Genomic DNA, 22652 nt, shown 5'->3' on the forward strand with positions numbered 1-22652 from the left:
TCTTGTTTAACGGTGCACTCAGAATAGTTCCAGCCAGATTGCGGCGGTCTGTAAACAATAGTCTGGACCAGACAATCCAGTGATCAACATCATGACCATCCGATGCCGTTCGTCGCCTCTTGCCACAAGCATGGGTTATTGAAGATCAATTCTAACCCGAATGTTCACGGGTTACATCTGAAGTTTGAAACAGTCTTTTTTCCATAAAATAGAACCTTAAGAAACTGTACAACTCCCTTTTGGTCAGGTTAAACACAAATTTGGCCTGTTTTCAGAAATGTCTAGGTTCAGTGCTGTTTCTATTGGCCAACGGATCACATAGTACGTAATACTTCTTGTAATGAGAGTATGTGATCATCCGTCAGCTGACATGAAAATAGAATGTTTTGTGGAAAGTAAGCTCTCTTCGGCTAAACCGGAAGTTGTGGATCATCAATGGCGGTGGACTTGAAAACAAATTGCAATCAGTGAAAATGCCTTTACTGTAATAAGGTTATGGGGACACATCAGCCAACGGCAGCATGACGTCGTTTGACGTAGAGAACGGAATACACTGTTTTATTAAATAGGGGCAATGGGAATGGAAAAACTAACGCACAGATCAACGAAATTCGGGTGAGAATATTTCCTTCGTGCGAATGACAGGTCTGTGCATGCTTCGCCAGTAATAATGTGTGATGACAAAATAAGCTTTAATCTTCATATCGGTCTCAGCAGCCAGGCTTCTTACAACCTGAATAGAAAGAAGAGTAGTATTAAAGAGTGCAACACCAAAAAGTGCGCAGTCTTTGTAAATGACAAAAATAACGTTTGCAAACAACCTTAGTGGTTGGGACTCCCAATGGGAGTCCTTCAGCACATATAATGATGTATGACAGATCTATATGGACATGGTGAATGACGAGTACTTTTCTGTTTACAAGAATGTATTTCCAGGTACCCACAGTACACCTATTACACTTGGTAGTTAATTCTAATCACACTCTGCTCACATTTAGCATGTTTAGGATGGATGTCATACTTAGCATTTATTAAATTCAGTCATCATTATATCATATGCATTACCAAATTTATGCAAAATGACAGCTTACACATTCAGTAAGACAAGCATATATTCATTCAATAGGTTCAGTACACACTCAAATATGTGCAGAGTTTGCTCAAGTTGTGTAAAGTCTTTCAATTTGACAAATGAAATTATCTGTGAAAGATGCATGGTGCATGTTTCAAATCATGTTGGATGGCATCTGTTAGCAACCTTAGCACAAGGCTGTTTTCGCAATGTATGTACAGTATTTACTTTTAGCTCTGAAACCTTGTTCCATTTATATCACTGGGATGCAGGGCTCCAGATAACTTTTGGGGGTGTGAGTGTACTTACACATCATATTGCAAGTGGAGGTGTACTGAGCATTTTGAAGGAGTACTGACATGTTTTTGTGTGAGCGAGTTGATGTGGTTTGTCTGGACGATTCATCGATCACTATTTCCAACCATGTATTTGTATTTGAAGACGCGTGAGTAATAACTGAGCGACTGTGTGATGCGCAAAATGTCAGGTCCGACTGGATATAAATAGGAACAGTGTGTTTTTTTAGCTAATCGAAAAATAAATTAAATGCTAGACGTACGAAGGTATTTATGTGCGTACACGATACGCTTGAAATCTTATATTATGTCGTACTTAATTGATTTTAAGGCGTATGCACCTGTACGCCCCTTATCTGTAGCCCTGGGGATGTATAAAGTTTTGAGGAGCCTATCAATACATGCATGTCTAATACTATTGCATATGTCAGAAAGAAACAAAATGTTATAAATGAATTACCCAGTCACATACCTACCTACCTACCTACCTACATACCTACCTACCTACATACATATATATACACAGTATTTTCGTTTTTATTTTCTTATTTTGAGTGATGTCGCAAGTTGGTAAAACTTTATCTAAACTTATTTGTCATTTGCTTTTACAGAGATCCGTTTGGTCGGGACCCCTCACCCAAAGCGTTTTACCATCCAAGTAAACAGAAAAAGTTAGGAAAGAAACAGAAAGAGGTTTGCACAAAGTGACATACTTACGATCATCTCAAAATAAATTTAATTATTTTGACAGTGATTTATCTTCACTGAGCAGGGGCCAATATTCAGCTCTGATGTTTCCCTATTGAATATTTCCCATTTCATGCTGTTATCATGATTATCGTTATTACTAATGTTATGTTATGGTTCTGCAGAGATGCCAACCTCTACGATTTTATCCTGGTCGCTACAAAATTTAGCCTGAAACTATGCCAATACGATTGCACTAGAAATTCTACGAAATTTGAAGAAACTTCATTAACATTCGGATATATAGACAAAAACATATATTTTCGTCGATTAGATACATTTTTGCCAAAAAGAGACGACAAGAAGAAATGGCCAATGTATTATCTGTCCCCCATTTTATGTTAGGATGGTAACAAGTATCAGATTCATGGTTCCAACAGTAACAGTGATCATGGAATTGTACAGATTACCCTGAGCCCAGCTCGCGATGACAGCAAGGCTAGACGACACAGCCCATCAGAGGAGATGTTCCTCAAAGGCACCAATATCTTCTCATCTGTCAAGACCCCTCCTGAGAGGAGTGACCACTCATCCCAGTTTGATGAATCCTGGCCGAGCAGTGACCGTCCCTTCAGTAGCAGGTAGTAATCAGGAAGCCGGGCAACACTGCTATGGCACCACGGCGCCACATCTTTCCTGAACTACACCCGTGAAGATCAGTGTTAGGATTGGTCTTTAGCAACCCATGCCTGTTGTAAAAAGGCGACTAACGGGATCGGGTGATCAGGCTCGCTGACTTGGTTCACACATGTCATTGTATCCCAATTGTATAGATTGATGCTCATGTTGTTGATCACTGGATTGTCTGGTGCAGACACTATTATTTACAAAACTGTTGCCATATAGCTGGGATATTGGTGAGTGTGGCATTAAACAACCAACCAACTGAATTTAAGCATTTAGAACGTGCACTGGTGCAACCTAAAACTGCAGAATGCACCCCCATATTGATATAAACTTGGATCCAGCACATGTTTATATTTTGTTGTTCCGAGAAGAACAAGGATTCACATTGGTGGTATTGTTACATTTTGCAGTTTCAGGTTGCACAAGTGCAAATTCTCTATGTTTAAATTGAGCCCTGTTGGTTGCATTCAACAGTGTCTGTGTGATGGTCGAGTTGCCTGTCCACAAACAAATGTCACGAGCCCCTCCTGAATTTTGCTTGCCTTTGACTAGTGGCCTTAGCTTCAGTTGATTTTATATCAAGTGATTCATTATTTCTTAAAATGACAAATTTAAATTTCGACAATTATTGTCAACATATTTGTAGAACTTTCTTTGACTGTTTTATCATGTTTCTCGTAGTCCCGAGTCTGGGGGCCATCGTACCATGCTGGACTCCCTCTCACAGCTCAAGTCAGCGCTAGACAGAACAGACAGACAGTCTGGAAAGTCTGCCGAGGAAAGGAATCAGACAAGGGAGACAACTGCAGAGAGAGGATCTGTACTACAGAAGTGAGGACTTGTTATTTGGATATGTAGGGCTGCCTAGTATTTAAAGTGTTCACTCGTCATGCTAAAGACCTTGGTTTCATTCTCCACATGTTTACAATATGTGAAGCCCATTTCTGGTGTCCCTGGTCGTGATATTGCTGGAATATTGCTAAAATCGGCGTAAACCCCAATTTAGGTTGCTATTTTTGGTATTAATATTACCACCCTCAGTAACCATTCTGTTGTATGTACTAATACCAATGATTAGCTCTTATAAAAAGGGCAGTGGGGTAGCCTAGTGGTCAAAGCGTTCGCTCTTCATGCCGAAGACCCGGGTTTGATTCCCCACATGGGTACAATGTGTGAAGCCCATTTCTGGTGTCCCCCGCCGTGATATTGCTGGAATATTGCTAAAAGCGGCATAAAACTAAACTCACTCTAATAAAAAAGACTTTCCTTAGTTCAAACTAATTGACTGACTATGTATATAATATATATTTTGTTCAGTTACATTGATCGGTTCCGATATGGAGTTCCGATGAGCCGGGCTGAGCGGTCGCAGAAAGTCTCCAGCAAGCCGGATTTCTGGTGGCTTGCTCACAGCCCGCCCACCCCCAGCGACACCTCCACCCCCAAGGACGACCTTCACCCAAGGAGCAGGCAGTTTACGGATCAGGGGAGAGAAAGGATGGTCCAACACTGACAAAACTAATGTAAGGAGACCATAGTATCGTGTTTATCAGTCCCTGCAAATTCAGTGGCCCCAGATAACAAAATTCTCCATTCCACAATTTCTTCAGCTTGTGATATTTTGCGAGATAGTAAATATCTGCCACAAATGGACAATGCTGCCAAGTTATCTGTGAAAATGGAATTCCGGAATACCAGAATAATACAGTCACCAATTCTCAGAGAGAATGCCCAATTACCTATTTCTTCTGTCGTTTTGATTTGTACTTGATTAGCAGACGAATAAACACGAATAAAAGTCAAATACGCATCCAGTACTACCAAGTAAACATGGTATAATTCGTTGAAATCAACTGGAAATCACTATTTTGTTTGTAACAATCAAAACGTGTCACAATTTATTCATTCTTGGCGTCGCCAAAGATGTAGTGTTTAAACAAATGGATACAATTAGTCATCCCTCGCCAGAACGCAGGTCTTTGGGTCCATGGATGACCCCCCGCGTTATTAGACACCGCGTTATAGTAATGATTACATAACTCGGAACAAAGCCAAGTAAAATCGTATTTTCCATGGACATAACAAAACAGCTATTTCTTGTATTGTACCCAGTCAAAACTATATCGTATTGTTGGAGGTGAAAAAAACCAAAAAACTTTGTAAATGAAAATAGATGTATGTACATGAAACTTGCAATCAAACATCACAAGACATGATAATTCAATTGTTGTTCCTGTGATGCTACCTGTTATTCAATTAAGCCGGAAATAGCAATCAGCTGGGCACAGATCGGTGTTTTGGTCGAATGTACCGGTGATTCAGTTAAAAACGATCCGAAAATATAACATCAAAGAATTTTGATTCCATTATCAGAATAATTTATATGTCAAGCAGTTATTCTAACAGAGATCTTATATATCGTATAAGTATAATGCATGTTTTCTACGAACATATTTAACATAGTAATTAGCATTGCTAAGCACTTTGGGTTACCTGGCTGGATACATTTTACGTAGGAGACAGTTTGACAAGTCACCGCTGACTTCCCGCGGTACGTGACACTTTGATTGTAAAAACAAAATGTTGGCAGTTAATTGTCAAATATGACTTCAATGAGTCAATAACGCGGGGCTTGGGGTCAATGGATGACAGGGTTTTGATTGCAAGTGATTGCTGAGAAAAATGTGAAATTGGTGCTATCGAGGTAGGCGTGAAAAACGGACCCTCACGAATGTGGTAAGCGGGCGTTGTATGGAATGAGGTAATGCCATTTCACTCACGGGTTCTCCGTTGTTATTGTAAACAGTTTTAATGAATGAAAATGGGATTGAATTTAATCAATAAAATGTGTTTTCTGACATCATACATTCTCGGATGGCGGTGTTTATCCGCGCAATTACGTGGTGTGTTGCATCATAGCAAACATTGTAAGTACTCGGCTGATGACATGTCTTTAAGACTTATGATAAAGTTATTACGATGTTTCGCTGTTCATCTATTATTATTAAAAAAAAAAACTGCATGTTTTAAGCATCTGAAAAAACATGGATATGTACGATAAACACTGTTAATTGCAATCCGCACTGAATTTCACTAGTTTACAACGTGATTAACCAGAGCTCAACAGCGGATTTGTTGATGTGCTATTTTCGATGACGTGTATGTGTGATCACCGGGCAACTTTTTTATGGGAGCCATGGATTACCCCGCGGTTTAACCGAATCCGCGGTATCACGAAGAGCGTTATTGCGAGGGATGACTGTAGTATGTTACCATCATAGGCATTTAAAATCACTTCCCATAGGTTGTACGGACATGAATGTAAAAGGTATGAAAAAATGAAGGGATTATCATAATAAACAAATCAAATGTGACACTACGAAATATGTCGCCACAATAGCGGTAATCTACGTTACTGAACGTAAAGTGCAGTGTAAAATGCATATATATTGACAAACATTTGTTTTGAAAGCTCGCAAGTTTTTACTGGATATATTATAAGTAGAAAGAGTGTCATCTTGGAACACATCGTACCATATAAAACCATCTCTAACCCGTCTATAAAAATAGTTGTGTTAAGCATGAAACTTACGTTACCATTACTGTACGGAAACATGACTGACTGACTGACTGACTGAATTTAGTTTTACGCCGCTTTTAGCAATATTCCAGCAACATCACGGAGGGGAACACCAGAAATGGGCTTCACACATTGTACATATGTGGGGATTCAAACCCGGGTCTTCGGCGTGACGAGCCAACGCTTTAACCACTAGGCTACCCCACTGCCCTTTTTATAAGAGCTACCCCACCTCCCCACTGAAACATGAATAACAGCTACCTATAAAAGTGATTGGAATGAATGCTTTGTGTTTTCATAGTGTAATAAAACCGAAAAGGGAGTGCAAAAAGCTCCCAGTCAAGATCATGGTAGTTTGCAAACGGTGAAAGTAATCTACGTTATGAAATCTACGTTACCACCTGATATGGAATCTTACAAAATATTACTGGAAATAGAAGGTTTTGCTTCGTAGCATAGTCAAAGAACCCAGGCAAATAATTTGATAACCTACAATAGTTGCCACTGGTTGCTGTCACATGATCGCAGCACTTCAGTGACATTTCACGAAATTCAAATTTGGAAGGGAAACTTCATCTTTATTTGGGAAATTCCCTGTGAAACAGGTAGAATTGCTTGTTAATTTACTTCATTATAGGGATATAGTTTCACAATATTTCAAAACAATTGTTCTACTGTTGAGAATTTCTTCGCTAGAAGCATTTGGAAATGATCACTTTATTTGGGTGTCATTAGCCATCATTTCAAAAGATTGACAAAAGTTGTATTTCGTGAAGCTTGTATCAATTCTGTTAATATCACATAAAATTTTTAGACATATTGATATTGACCCTAAATGTATGATATTTTGATCTCTTTAAAAAAATGCAACATATGCTTCACCTCAATTTTGTACTCGCTCCTCAAAGTATGGTAACGAAGATTGCAATGAATGAAGTAATGCCTATCACATGTTCTGGGAGCTGTTATGAATATTATATTTATTGCTAATCAAGTAGCAATAATGACTTTTATATATGGTAAGTTGTTGTAAAATCAGTCTATATGAGGAAGATTATTACGTCCAATGAATTAGTTTGTAGGGTAACGTAGATTACAGTTTGGTAACGTAGATTACAAATATATCATTGTTGAATTCTGACAGAATGGGCAAGACTCATGCCGATCGTGCGGGATTACGGACAAGGGAATAGGGAGAAAGAAAGATTGAATGTTATTCATGTGAACAAGTGATTTTGGTGCGAATCTGTAATCTATGTTACAAAGGCATTCATTCACAACCTGATCAATAATATTACCTTTTATAAATGCTGTTGTATTGTCAGTAAAGTTCTTGATATTACCTCTCAGAAGTCGATTCTTTTCGTCGACTTCTTTTGCGTAAAGAACTGCATTTAACAGTATAACATAAAGTTATGTTTTCAAGAGCATGGACTCAATCAAGTTTATTGTTATAATGCTAACAAACTCCACTGAGTGGAGAGGATGTTACATGTAATGTTGTTTCCTTAACGAAACACAAGTTTGGGATTAACGACTGAACTTTGCGAATGATATCTCCCTTCAATGTGTTATGCAGCCATCATAGAGAACAGTCACGTAGATTACAACGATCGTGTAGGGTGGTATTGTATGAGATGTGATGGAAATTTTACAAGCTCCCCTTGAGTGCTACAATTTCTGATTTTCGTTCGTGACACTTTCTTCAATAAAACAGCAACAACACGTGACAGAAATACTGTCTTTATTTTTTTACGATTTGTGTCTTTCAAACTAGGCATTGTCGGAGAATTGGTGAGTGCAGGGTTGAGTCAAGGGGAGGTAACTGGGCTATACTAGATGGAGTTATCTCCCTGCAAACCAGTGTTTATCTTTTCTTAATAAAGGAAAACATTGGAGTAATTCATATTAATTTGCCTAAACAGAAAGTAAATGTTTATTATTGATCACTTTGATCACATTTTGATATTCGTTTTTGGAAAGTCGTAGCCACATGTAAAGGGATGATGGCACAAATTAGTTCCATTTACCTGATTGCACAATTTGGCATTTTGTGTTCTGCCATATGATGTTAATGATATGTGTAGGACTCAGATCTGTGGTGGGTCTCTAATCTATGGCGGGTTTCCTAATCCGTGACAGGTTTGATAGTTTGATTGTTACATGACATCATCCCGTCATTACGTCATTACGCGATGATGTCATAATCGCTAACCGTTCCCGATGTTATTCGACACTAGCTGTTCGTGGCAATAGTAATCTTAGGAAAATCTCCAAAGCTAAGAATATGGAAACCATAGAAAATGATAGTTTTGTAACTGCGGAGCCACCTACAGAGAAGAAGTAACCCGTATCAAAAGATCCCAATGCAGAAACATTTTGGGAAGATATGGAAAAAATATGTGAGATTACAAAACTGAAAACGCTGAATCCGAAATGGGGAAGTGTAAAGATTTCCAAGATTAGCATGGCCTAAATTTTCAAGCTCCCCTTAGTTCTATGATTAGTCGTGAAAAAATATTAGCAATAACGAAAGACGATCTTAGCGTTAACAGAGCTTCGAAAATCTATGCCCAGGGGTGTCAGTAAGTTAGAAACACATAAATGAAATGCCATAAACCCCTATTCTACAGAGCTGAAATGTTCTAATGATGATGTGTAGGAAATCCGCCACAGATTAGGGTAGGTATGGCAACTAGTCACGGATTTGAAAATCTGGCATGGATTTGGAAATCCGCCACGGATTTGAGGCTTGTCATGGATCCTAGTCCTACATATATGCAATGATAAGTGTACTTTAACAAAAAATAACTTGGCCAGACATCTAAAATTAACATCTGAACAGATTTAAGGTTTATGAAGTAAACCTGGGGATATTAAAATTGAACCGAATATATTAAATCTTAGAGTGTCCGTGAACACCCAGGTTAGAATTGGTCTTCAGCAACCCATTCTTGTCATAAGACAGGTCTAATCGGAACAGGTGTTCAGGCTGGCTGACTTATTTACCGACCACCACCTTAAAGCTGGAACATTGCTGAGTATGCCAGGGAGTGTGTTGTTTAAGAACTAAAAAAACCCAAAACATCAAATATCAGAAATTGTTTCTTAATACGTCTTTCTGTTATAAGTTGAATTTATGCTGACTGAGGAATACATGTACATTCATGAAATGGGAAAATACTATAGACTACAAAACTGCGTCCACTTACTGCTACTCTATATGAGTGGGCGGTTGGGTAGCCTAGTGGTTAAAGCGTTGGCTCGTCACACCGAAGACCCGGTTTCGAATCCCCACATGGGTACAATGTGTGAAGCCTATTTCTGGTGTCCCCCGCTGTGATGTTGCTGGAATATTGCTAAAAGCGGCGTAAAACCAAACTCAGTCAGTCAGTTGTATATGAGTGGAGTTTTCGAGGAATGTTTTTGCAAAGATGTTTGCTTGTTTGGGATATGAACATGATTTGATCTGTTATGTAAGCTCTAAAGAGTAAACATGTCATTTTAGCCAAGCAGTAGAGATAAGACTGGGAGGGTGATGACCTTGCATGGGTTGTCGGAGCCTGCATTGGATGACGTCACACGGAAGCTTCAGGAACGTGCAGCCAGGCTGCTGGAAGAGAGGTCAGTACATTAGGTGGAAGCTGTGATCCATCTGACGGATGGTCTGTGTGAAGTTTGTCAGCATCTCGTTCACAGCCTCAAGATGTCTTGGTATGGCATGATGCTGTTAAATATTAATTCAGTTATTGGCTTGTCTTCAAGATTGCAGTAGGGAGTCTAGGTGAGAATAGGCCAAGGTGCTGATGGTGTATGTTAAGGCACTTAAAGCATATGTTGAGGTATTAAAGTATATGATGACCAGTGTTATGACAACTTGTGTTCTGATGACCTGTGTCCTGTGTTCTGATGACCTGTGTTGTTTGTTATGATGGCTTTTGTTATGACAACCTCTTTTCTGTCGTGTCTGGTGACCTGTGTTCTGTTATGACAACCTGTGTTATGATGTCCTGTGTCCTGTGTTATGATGACCTGTGTCCTGTGTTAAAATGACCTGTGTTATGATGTCTTGTTATGACAACCTGTGTCATTATGACCTCTGTTTTGTGTGATGACAATCCGTGTTATGATGTCCTGTGTTAAGATGACCTGTGTTATGATGTCCTGTGTTGTGACAATCTGTGTTATGGTGACCTGTGTTCATCGTTATGATGTCCTGTGTTAAGATGACCCATGTTATGATGTCCTGTGTTGTGACAACCTGTGTCCTGTGGTATGACAACCTGTGTCCTGTGGTATGACAACCTGTGTTCTTTGTTATGATGACCTGTGTTATGATGACCTGTCGCCTGTGTTATGATGATCTATCTTCTGCATTATAATGACCTGTGTCATGTGTTATGATGACGTATGTTATGACAACCTGTGTCGTGTGGTATGACAACCTGTGTTATGATGTCCTGTGTCCTGTGTTATGATGACCTGTGTCCTGTGTTATGGTGTTCTTTGTTATAATGACCTATGTTCTGTGTTGTGATAACCTGTGCTGTCTTGCAGTGGGAGTAGCCTCCATTCCTCAGAGCCGGCAGTCAGCACAGATGGCCTGGGAACAACAAGCGGCACTGCAGGCAGCAGCTTTGACGAGGCACCATACCGACCGTTGTTCACAAGATTACATGGTGAGGGAGACTGTCTGCTCTACATCTCTTGTGGTGTAACAGATCTTAATAAGTGCACATGGCATTCAGTAATTATTGTTGAATTGTTCTGTAGAGTTATTGTTGCTAAACCTGTAGGTGGATTCCCAGATCCCAGAGCTTCTCTCCTATCTTTTGTGTGTTTAAGCCCATGTGAAATTGAGTCCATGGGCCTGAAATAAGATGTTTAATGCTATTTTTAGGAGAGATGTCTCTTGGTAAAATCGTAGCAGTAGTTACAATGTTCATAGTGCAATCGGTATGCCATGTGTACACTTCAGTTTCAAGGTCAGCTAAATACACCACTTACCTGCACGAGACTCCCACATAGTTTCTATCGAACTAATATTTTGGATCGAGCATATCTAAGAACTCTCTGAGTGTGATAAAGGTTCTGACTTTTGGAAACCGTGAAGATCTGAGTTAGAATTGGTCTTCGGAACATATGCTTGTCGTAAGAGGCAACTAATGGGATCGGGTGGTCAGGCTCGCTGACTTAGTTGACACATGTCATTGGTTCCCAATTGTGTAGATCACTGGATTGTCTGGTGTGGTCCTGACTCATTTATTTACTGACTGCTGCCATATGTGTTAACATATGTGTTAACGAAACTAGCAAAATTCTGATTCAGTCTCAAGTAACAAGTAGACTCGATTACTGTAACTCTCTAGTGTTTGGATCTGGCGTAATCTCTCACTTACAGAGAGTTCAGAACAAGGCTGCTCGTGTTGTCACCCGCACCAGAAAGGGATTGTCACATTACGCCAATTCTCAGAGATTTACACTGGTTGCTCATTAGACATCGGGTCAGTTTCAAGTTGCTCGTCTTGACGTACAATGCTCTCTATGTTGAATCATCGCCTACTTATTAAAAGGACCTGCTATCGGTCTACCACCCATCTAGAACCTTACATTCTGCCCAGAAGGAGAAACTGGTTGTTCCATCAACATCAACAAAGGCTGGAGATCGTTCCTTCTCAGTTGCAGCTCCCGCCCTGTGGAACGCGGTCCCCCTTGACATCAGGAACAGTGACTCTCTCCCAACTTTTAAGAGAAAACTCAAAACTAGTGATTGAACTGTAACGTGTGAAGCACCATTGAGCAGCTGCATATAGCTGGAAATAGGGGCTATACAAAGCGATTATTAGGTCTTCAGACGAAAGTCTGGAAGACCTACTGTTATTATCCGAATATTATTCTTCTTCTTCTTCTTCTTCTTCTTATTATTTGTACAATTTTTGTGACAGCTCTCCTGACCTAACCGCTGGGCCGATTTTCATGAAACTTTCAGAGGTGATAGCCTGTATGCTGAAATTGATACATAGTCGAAAAAATCCAGACTTCCGGCTTCCGGTAAGGGCAGAGAACCCAAAATGTCAAAATATTTCAAACTTTTTCAACGTCTATATCTCCAATACTATTAGAGATAAATGGACCAAATTTTCACTCAATGTAGGCATCAACCTTCCCCATGGATCCAACCATAGCCGAAGTTTCGCGGCAGAATAGATTTTCCGCAATTTTGAAAAAGCTGAAATTTTTGCCGATTTCCTCGTTTTGACGGTGCCTGTCTTTAAAAATCTTCTTCTCCAGAACGGCATATAGTACAATCGCGTTCGATATATCATTTTAAAGCCCACACTCTGGACTACTTAGGTTGTTCAATGCATATCGATATCTTGAATAGTTTAAGAGTTATCGCCCTTGGAAGTCAGTGATTTTTTTAAGACGCATTTTTATAGGGTTAAGAAAGAGGTCACAACTCTGCGGAAAATCAATGAATTCCATCTTCCATTGTATCAAACTGTAGGTAATTGGATGGGAAACATTTTTGCTTCACATCATGGTTATGAAAAAATCAATAATAACGTCACCATTACGACGCAAACACAGCCTTCGCGATTTCGCAAATTCCTGCACCTTTTTGATGGTGCCTCTGTTTAACAATCCTCTGCTCCTGAACGGCAAATAGTACAATAGTGTTCTATATATCGTTTTAAAGCCCACACTCTGGACTACTTAGGTTGTTCAATGCATATCGATATCTTGAATAGTGTCGGAGTTATTGCCCTTGGAAGTTGGTCAATTTTTGGCCAGACGCATTTTTATAGGGTTCACAGCTCTGCGAAAACACAATGGATTTTCTTTTTGAAGGTACCAAACTGTAGACAATAAAATGTGGAACAATTTTGCTTCACATTATCATTATGTAAAGTCAATAGTTACGCCTACAATTACGCCACAAACAGTGAGGGACATTAGGATTTTAGAGATTTTTCCAGTTGTGAGATAGCTGGAGGAAGTGTTGTAAAATCTAGCACCACTGCCCGTGTCCTGGTTTTCCAGTGCCCACAGAAATAGTTCCTCTTTAACAGGCCGTGAACTCTGTTGTTCATAAGTCTTCATTCAAAAGAATTAGTGTTCTGGAATTGCCAGGATGTGATCTCTCCAGCAGTCTGCAACATGTACCAGTTATCTCTCTTATAGTATATGTTTCTTCTGCAGTTTGTGAATTTTCCGTTTATTAATCAGCAGCATTGAATCAATGCCAAATTAATCTCAGGTTGGAACCCGGCCTTTAACCGCACCACAGTAATTTTTTAAAGGTTGGGTTGAGTTGAGTTGGGCTTTACGTAAGCTTTATTCCAGCCAGCCATATAGTGATAAGAACAAGTCTGCATTAGTGCACATGGTAAAGTACAGAGTCAAAATGAGTTTTATTTAAAAAACATCTATTCATTACGTTGTCATTTAAAAAAACAGAAAAGTCATAGCACTAAATTTAAAAGCAGGCAGTTTGTTAGTCACATCACACAGTTGCAATTTATAATACAGATAAACTTCCCTCAGGTTGTTCACTATCAGATGGCTACCACGCGGAGAACATATATCTCCTATAAAGAGACTACCACTGCAAAGCGTGGTCCGATGCAGATATGGGAGAGCGATGTCAATTTCAACGGCAGATGTAATTGACAATGACAAGGAGCTGTCAAATCTGAGTTGGAACGGCATCCAATGCCCAAAGACATAGCGTTACATCGGCATTATCCTTCACAAGTGCAGTATTTGCACATACGTGTATCGCCAGATAGCTAGGATCAACGGCGTTTCCAGAACACTAATCGTTTGGACCGTGAGAGGGCCCAAGGACAAGCGGAGCTACAGACAGTTAAAGTAAGAACTATACCTTCTGTGGGAACTACTTAAAAGGTACATGACCCCGCGACCCCGGCTGCATTTCACCGATCCGCTCTCGTGTCAAAAACGTGTTCTGCCTGGGTTTTGAACGCTTTCTAGCCCTTAAATACTCTTCAAACACCTGTAACTCCGACAGTTAAAATTGACGGTCCAGCTGGCGTCCCAAAGAAACGGTACAAGTAAAGGTAGCCACGGGGGAGGAAGTCTGAAGACCGTCAGTATTGCCCTGGAGGCAATCCTAGTTATTATTATTATTATTATTATTATTATTATATAACCTGGAATATTGCTGATTGCAGCATTAAACAATAAGCAGAAACTCATACGTCATGTTTCACTCAGCGTTATTTATTCAGTTGTGTATTATTCCCTGTTGTCAGATCCAATAAGTCAACCTGATGTCCGTTCTGCTCCCGTCAAGCTGCAGCGACCTTCAAGACCAGAGGAAGATATTCTCTACCAGTGGAGACTAAGACGGAAAATGGAGACAGCTCAGCAAGGTCATCCTTTGTTAGAGGTCAAGGTCACAGGGTCAAACAAGGTCAGCATATATTTCACATTTGCTGTAACTCGCAAATGCTTACGTATGAAACAAAGAATATGCTCAGAGAAGGCTAAACTAGGAAGAGTTTATTCATCATTTTACAAGACATCTGGCATTGTTTCAGGACATTGACAGTAAGCTTGATGCCTTCCGTCGACGTCTGACCGGTGTTGTTGATCCAGGTCCAACAACAGCCATACCTACAGGCACCCTGAGGGAGCCCACCCCGATAGAGACCGACCCCCAAGAGATCACCCCTAGAGTGACCAGCCACAGCCATGCTTCCTCCTCTGTCCACTTCACTCCTGCACCTTCAACAGACAAGGTGAACTTCTCTTGGACAAATTCCATTTTGCAATCACGTTTTGATAACTCCCAAACTGAACTGAAAACACTCCTTTTTAGTAAATTCATGTATGTACTTGATCTACAACGGGAAAGTCCTATTGATATACAACTTCTATATTATAATGTAGGTGATGTAAGCTACAGCGAAATGTCACTTGCATTATAATAATGAATATATCCATAGATATGTTGTTCTTCATGCCAACTGACCCGTGAAGATCCGGGGTAGAATAGGTCTTCAGCAACCCATTCTTGTCATAAAAGGCGACTATGCTTGTCGTAAAAGGCGACTAATGGGATTGGGTGGTCAGGTTCGCTGACTTGGTTGACACATGTCATCGATGATCATGTTGTTGATCACTGGATTGTCTGGTCCAGACTCGATTATTTACAGACCGCCGCCATATAGCTGGAATATTGCTGAGTGCGGCGTAAAACTAAACTCACTCACTCACTCATGCCAACTTCTAAATGCCACCCAATGAAGTTATACTTGATCTAGTGATCAAGGAATAGCGAATGGAGTTCATGAAGGGATTAGAATCAACAAATACGTGCAGCACTCATGAGCTGTGAGAGAAGCTGTTCCAGACCTGTGAAACATTTACATGTACAGAGGACTGAGACTCCCTTGCAGATATTACATCTGTGACTGTTCATTTGAATTAGGGGGAAACTGAATTACATAGAAATCAAATTACATCAAAATCAAATTCCATTGTACAGCAGCATTAACAGTCTAGTCAGGGCCTGGAAAAGCAGTGGTGATATCATGATCTCTAGGTACCAAAAGAAATGTTCGGGCATCAAATTTTAACAATTACCTTCAAATCAGAACTCTATCTTGTTTTTGTGCGAGTCACAATGCATCAGTATTTGGATCAAGGGATTAATGAGATTTTTTCCTGTAATGTGGGGATTCCTTTGATGGATTTCCGGGGTTTTGGTTTCATTTTGAACGTTTTTGAGATCGATGTATATCTGCAATTAGAGACCCCCAAGACCTCTGTCTGTTCGATATCTAACATTCAACATTTGGGTTAATTGTCAGTATATTGTTCATGTTAACTGTGGCATGGTTTACAGTGGTCTAACACTATACACACTCTCACCTCACCTCACCTCACCTCACCTCACCTCACCTCACCTCACCTCACCTCACCTCACCTCACCACACCTCACCTCACCACCTCTCACCTCACCTCACCTCTAATCACCTCACCTCTAATCACCTCACCTCTAATCACCTCACCTCTAATCACTTCACCTCTAATCACCTCACCTCTAATTGTCTAGGGCCTAGATTTTCGAAGCTCTCTTAGCAGCTAACATGGGCTAGTCAGCAGCCAAGCAGCCAACTTAATGTTAATATATGGAACTTACAACTATCTTAGCTAAGAGACCTTGATAGAATGTAAAAATCTATGGCTCTGTATCTTCAGAAGGGACTGATTTTCTATTTCAACAGGTGGATGCACAAGTTCAGACCAGAAAATCGTTAGAAGCCCTCCAGCCTAAAAACTCACCGGTACACACACCTCCACGAAAACCATCTTCCAGCAAGCCTGAGATTGCAAGCCCTACCTTACATCGTCACAAACATTCCGAGGGGAAAACAGATCCTCATCTTCATCTAATGTGCGATCTCCTGCCTTGCCCTCATGCAGATAAATATTCCAGAAAATACCCTGAGCTTTACAAACAATCCAGTGAGATTTCAGAATCTGAAGAAATGTCATCAGATCAGACCAATGTTCAATATAAACAGTTCTTACAAGCCGAGAAGCCGCATAGTGAAGAAAAACGATCTAGACACAAACATGATTCAGGCAGAACAAAACCCAAAGATGATGAAGAGCTGGATGAAGATGATGAGGCAGGATCTGCTGATGAAGAACAGGTGAAGATTGAGGTTTCGGATGTGTTAGACTTATCTGACAGTGACAAACCAAGTTCAGGGACACAGCGTAAAGGGAGACAACTTAGGTTGAGTGATAATGACAAGGGAGGTAATTACAGTGTTGAGGGAAGAAGACATTTACAGCAAAAGCAACATAAGCACAGAGAACTGGAGAAGAGGGATGGGCATGAGAGAAGAGGGGAGAGAAGCACAAGAGAAGGGCCATCTGGGTATGTTCATGATTCTACAGATTCCAGAAGGACGGCCGAGGTGAAGAGAGTCGTGTCTGGTATGGTTAAAGGTGGTCTTCCCCGACCATCCCACTCTAGCAGCCCTGCTAGAAAACCACAGTCAGTGTCCTCAGCTATTGGCCAGGTAAGGCTTGCTTCAATAAAACTGAGAATGTTGCATCCTTCCCTTGTCAGACGATGTTGAGTGGTCTGTTCTTCGTCTCAGTCTTGGTCTATTGACTCACCAACTTCTTGAATGTCAATTAAACAAGTGGTTTATAATGTGAAGCAGACAACCTCTCTGTGGAAATAGGATGGTCATTTCCTGTCAGATTAGGAGGTGGGGTAATCTAGTGGTTAAAGTGTTCGCTTGTCAAGACAAACACCTGGGCCTAGATTTTCGAAGCTCACTTAGCCCTAGGGTTGCCGTAAGTTTATGTTAATGTATGGCACTTACAACTATCGTAGTGCTACGAGAGCTTTGAAAATCTAGGCCCTGGTCACGATTCCCACATGGATACAATTAGTGAAGCCTATTTCTGGTGTCCCCAACCAAGACATTGCTAGAATATTGCTAAAACTGGTGTAAAACCATACTCAGTTACTGTTGGATAGACATCATTTGAGTTATGAGGTTTGTTTGGTAAGATCATAGCCAGATTGCAAAAAACTGAAACTTTTGTGGACATTATATGATGTCACAGATGTGTATCCAGGAAGACTCGAGTCAGTGGAGACCCGTGAAGATCCGGGGTAGAATAGGTCTTCAGCAACCCAAGCTTGCCACAAAAGGCGACTATGCTCGTCGTAAGAGGAAACTAACGAGATCGGGAGTCAGGCTCGCTGACTTGGTTGACACATGTCATCAGTCCCCAATTGCGCAAATCTATGCTCATGCTGTTTATCACTGGATTGTCTGGTCCAGATTTGATTATTTACAGACCGCCGCCATATAGCTGGAATATTGCTGAGTTCGGCGTAAAACTAAACTCACTCACTCACTCACCCGAGTCAGTGGAGAAAATTGTTCTTCCTTGACAAGATAGTGAGATGAGTAGGAACTTGACAAACTTAAGCATTAAGGAACAGTTTCTGGGGTATGGTGACACAATCAATGTATTCAAAGCGACTGACCACACAATCCTACCACCTGTTGCAGCAATCATCATAGACTTGATAATTTGAATGAAGATCATTGTAGTATGGCTGAGTGTAGCAGAGCTCCAGATAAGATTTAGCTCATGTGGGTACTGTACCCTCTGTATTTTTTTGAGTGGGTATTATGAATGTTGAGTGGGTATTTCATTTTCTTTTACCCACTGCTTTCAAATATGTGCGTATTTCAGTCATTTTACTCACCTAAGTATTATGTCATTGAGTAAGTTTACAAAGCAGGTATGTTCTGCCTTATGTCATACCTAATCAAAACCAACTTAAATATAATGGAAATGATTTCATAAAAAATCACTCATCCTATACTGACAGTACAACACTAGTCCTATACTAACAGTACAACTTGATAGCAATCGATGTCTTTTTCATTACGCAAGCGATTTTTATAAATATATTCCAAATGCATTTGTTTTAAACTTTTTGCGTATCTAACATTTTGAATGCGAATTGGTACGTAACAATTATTTTTCAATGCGTAATTGGAAATTTTCTATGCGTATTTTACCCGGATACGCAGCTTATCTGGGCCTCTGGTGTAGAGCAATACCCACTGGTAAAACTGGACTTTTTCCTATAAAATCAAGGACTAGTTGATGTAATAATAAGACGTATAGTTTTCTATATCTGCTTGCAGACTGTGTCGGAGCATCTGTTCGAGGGTTCATCCAGCTGTGTGCTGTCCAGTGTAGACTCCTGGGCCTCTGTCCCTGACCAGTTACAGACGCCGTCCATGTCCCCTGCCCAACACAGGCCACAAACCCCACCAACATCCTCTGACCCACCCAGGTCCGAAGTTCCTCCCATGGCTGACCTGCCTGATTTGGAAGCTCCGACCAAACAAACAACACAAGGTGAAGGTCAGACAGGGGTCAAGGAACCAGTTCCAGCCAGTCAAGATGACACAAGTAAGATTCAGAGATGCCCATTTATGCAATGTGTCAGACTTTAGGATGCACAACCTGGGCCAAATTTCAAAGTTTTTCAAATAATTTCTCTCCAAAAATATGAAAGGGGCTGCTTATATCTGTGCCCAAACCAGAGTATGTCACTGTTAATCAAATGATTGCATTACAATATCCTCTGATATGTTGGGGGGTTCTCTGGAAATGAAATACCTACCTATGGCTGCTATATGATAAACAATGTCCTTGCAAAATTAAATCGCTGGCACTTGTTCCAGAAAGAAATCTTTGTGCTTACACCATGAAGAAAGTCCATTTTTCAGTACTTTCTCAAATCTGGCTGTCGTAGCCCCAAATCACTTTGTAGAATCTGGTCCAGAGAAGGTATCATAGGTAACAGATATGTGTCTGTGAACAAATATCACCACAACATATTTTAAAAGCTAGCTATAAAGATTAGGGATTTATTACCATTACTCTGTCTGTTATTGACACAATCACATGTTATATATTGACTGGTGTGAAGTCTATTTATAGCATTGAATATGTCCAATCAAGGCATTACTCTTATGTTCTATAATGCCAAATTTTATGGATAACAACTCTCTTTGGATAACAATTACTTCTTCCTCTGGGCGGTGTGGTAGCCTAATGGTTAAAGCGTTGGCTCGTCACGACGAAGACCCGGGTTCGAATCCCCACATGGGTACAATGTGTGAAGCCTTTTTCTGGTGTCCCCCACCATGATGTTGCTGGAATATTGCTAAAAGCGGCGTAAAACCAAACTCAGTCAGTCAGTCAGTCAGTCAGTCTTCTTCCTCTTATGTTGCTGTGGTCGAAAGAGAAACTAAGCATTCATGAACTGAGTTACAGAATCTCATTCTATTGTGCTGTAGCTTAAACAATCATGTCAAATATATTATGAAGAGGTCTTGAGGCATTCTGTTTCAAGAAAGAGTGTTCCAATTAATGTATTTTGGGTTTTTTTTCAGATGAAGAGTATGAGTCCGATGGGGACTTCCCAGATGACCATCTACTGCAGATGCTTCGACAGCAGAGAGCAGAGTACGAGATCAAACTCAGGTAGCGTTAATTCATAAACTCAGGTATCCTCAGAGCTCAAACACAGGTAGCCTCTTTTCTCAAACTAAACTATCCTTACTGCTCGGGGCGATGGGGTAGTCTAGTGGTTAAAGCGTTGGCTCGGCCACACTAAGACCCGGTTCGAATCCCCACATGGGTACAATGTGTGAAGCCACTTAATTTGATTTTCTTTTTATTTAAAGCCGAAATTCATCGGCATCGCTTTCACTGCAAACAGACTATACCACTATATGGGAACCTGTGATCATGTGTGTTGACTGATGTGACAATATGTGTTGTGTACACTGGCAGACTAAACACTAGAGATGTAAAGCTCATCAAAATGTGACCAGCTAAGCAGATTGCTAGTCGTCCATCTGCCTTTAAAAGTAGGCAGGATACATAAGCAGGGGAAATGTGACAGACATCGGGAAGAGCATGGACAAATTAGCAGCAGGAAAGTGAGTGAGTGAGTGAGTTTAGTTTTACGCCGCACTCAGCAATATTCCAGCTATATGGCGGCGGTCTGTAAATAATCGAGTCTGGACCAGACAATCCAGTGATCAACAGCATGAGCATCGATCTGCGCAATTGGGAACCGATGACATGTGTCAACCCAGTCAGCGAGCCTGACCACCCAATCCCGATAGTCGCCTTTTATGACAAGCATAGTCGCCATTTATGACATGAATGGGTTGCTGAAGACCTATTCTACCCCGGATCTTCACGGGTCAGCAGCAGGAAAGCCAGGTACAAGGATGTGTCTGCCGGTATGCCACTACGACGTGTTGTTTGAAGAGTGCCAGAGGTGTACTAGGCAGTCTCTGGCCAAAAATATATCCACCTGGCGATGTGGAATTTCACAGAAAGTGAAATCAACATATTTTTATGAAAGCAAAAACTTATGTTTGAATGATGAAAGTTTCCTTTTGTTTCAGACAAATTGATGACCTCCTTCAGCAATCTTCTTTTGCCCAGAGGTGAAACAAGAGATGAGTCTCAGTATTCCGTCCATGTAGGCTCCGGCCAGTCTCAGCAACAGGTCAAGGCAGCAGTTTTCCAGTATAATTGGCTGGACTTTTATGTAGACTCTGTGAATAACATTATCTTGCCTTTATCACTCTGGTAGTCCTGTTTTGATAGGGGCTGTGGAGTAGTCTAGTGAGTAAAGCATTTGGTTTGTAAATAAACGAAGACCTGGGTTCAATTTCCCACATGAGTACAATGTGTGGAGCCCATATCTGGTCTCCCCCTGACGTGATATTTGCTGGAATGTTGCTAAAAGCGGCGTAAAACTATACTCACCCACCTACCTGTTTTGATATATTCTTGGGGGCGGTGGGGTAGCCTAATGGTTAAAGCGTCTGCTCACCATGCTGAAGACCCGGGTTCGATTCCCCACATGGGTGCAATGTGCGAACCCCATTTCTGGTGTCCCCTGCCGTGATATTGCTGGAATATTGCTAAAAGCGGCGAAAAACCATACTCACTCACTCACTCACTGATATATTCTTGACAGCAGGATGTGGTGCAATTCCAGCTACATCAAGGCAAACACTGAAGAAAAATGGTAAAATATGTGGTAGGGACACTGGACCAGGATGACAAGGTTATATAGAGGCGCGGTGGGCGAGCTGGCTAAGGCGCCAGGCTAGTGATCCAGCGAGGTTGAGGTGTCGGGATCGAGCCCACCTGTGACCCGGTGTAAAAACCTTGGAGTCAACTCTGTGTGCAGACACTCTCAGTGTTGTCACAACCCCTAGTGTACAGTACACAACCCTGTGCACTTAAAAGAACCCACGAATCCGTTGGTATATGACCAGATGGTGGCCACATGAATACGTGCAAACACCTAATTGCGGGTACAGCAATGTGCAGTGAACATGGACAAAGTACCGTGACTATGTGTCCCAGTTCACTCAGCTGTGAATGGGTACCTCGTTAGGATGAGAAAGCCACAATAACTCGGTGCGCCTAGTGGCTGCAAGAGTTGTATACTCCCCAGGAAGTTGAGATTGATAATGTGATGTGCTGTTGAAATTGACATCCAATGATCGAGGGAAAAATACTAGCGCCTTGAGCATCCACTTGTGCGTGAATATGTGCGCTATATAAATATCCTATAATAATATTAATATAGAGGACTCGGTTACTTCTTCCTACCTGGCACTCAGGGGATTAAACTATTGCTGTTTGCCTTGGAGTTAGTATACTGTGTCTGAGTGCCACTGTGGGTAAGGGAGTGCCACTT

At 40.9% G+C, this 22652-nt stretch overlaps 1 protein-coding gene across 1 annotated transcript; it reads left to right on the forward strand.

Annotated features, from left to right (window-relative positions):
* Nucleotides 1-421: 421 nt before the first annotated feature.
* Nucleotides 422-21511, forward strand: LOC124264224. The gene is made up of 13 exons (XM_046698963.1): nucleotides 422-615; nucleotides 1980-2061; nucleotides 2521-2696; nucleotides 3424-3573; nucleotides 4060-4246; nucleotides 9831-9946; nucleotides 10880-11001; nucleotides 14602-14762; nucleotides 14890-15090; nucleotides 16582-17388; nucleotides 19051-19321; nucleotides 20311-20401; nucleotides 21340-21511. Exons 1-13 carry the CDS (start codon nucleotides 575-577, stop codon nucleotides 21383-21385), a joined length of 2451 nt encoding a protein of 816 aa, XP_046554919.1. The 5' UTR covers nucleotides 422-574; the 3' UTR covers nucleotides 21386-21511.
* The last annotated feature ends 1141 nt before the right edge of the window (nucleotides 21512-22652 follow it).

Source organism: Haliotis rubra, unplaced genomic scaffold, assembly GCF_003918875.1.
Source record: "Haliotis rubra isolate DU_JTF1 unplaced genomic scaffold, ASM391887v1 Scf914, whole genome shotgun sequence".
In the NCBI taxonomy this organism is placed as follows: domain Eukaryota; kingdom Metazoa; phylum Mollusca; class Gastropoda; order Lepetellida; family Haliotidae; genus Haliotis; species Haliotis rubra.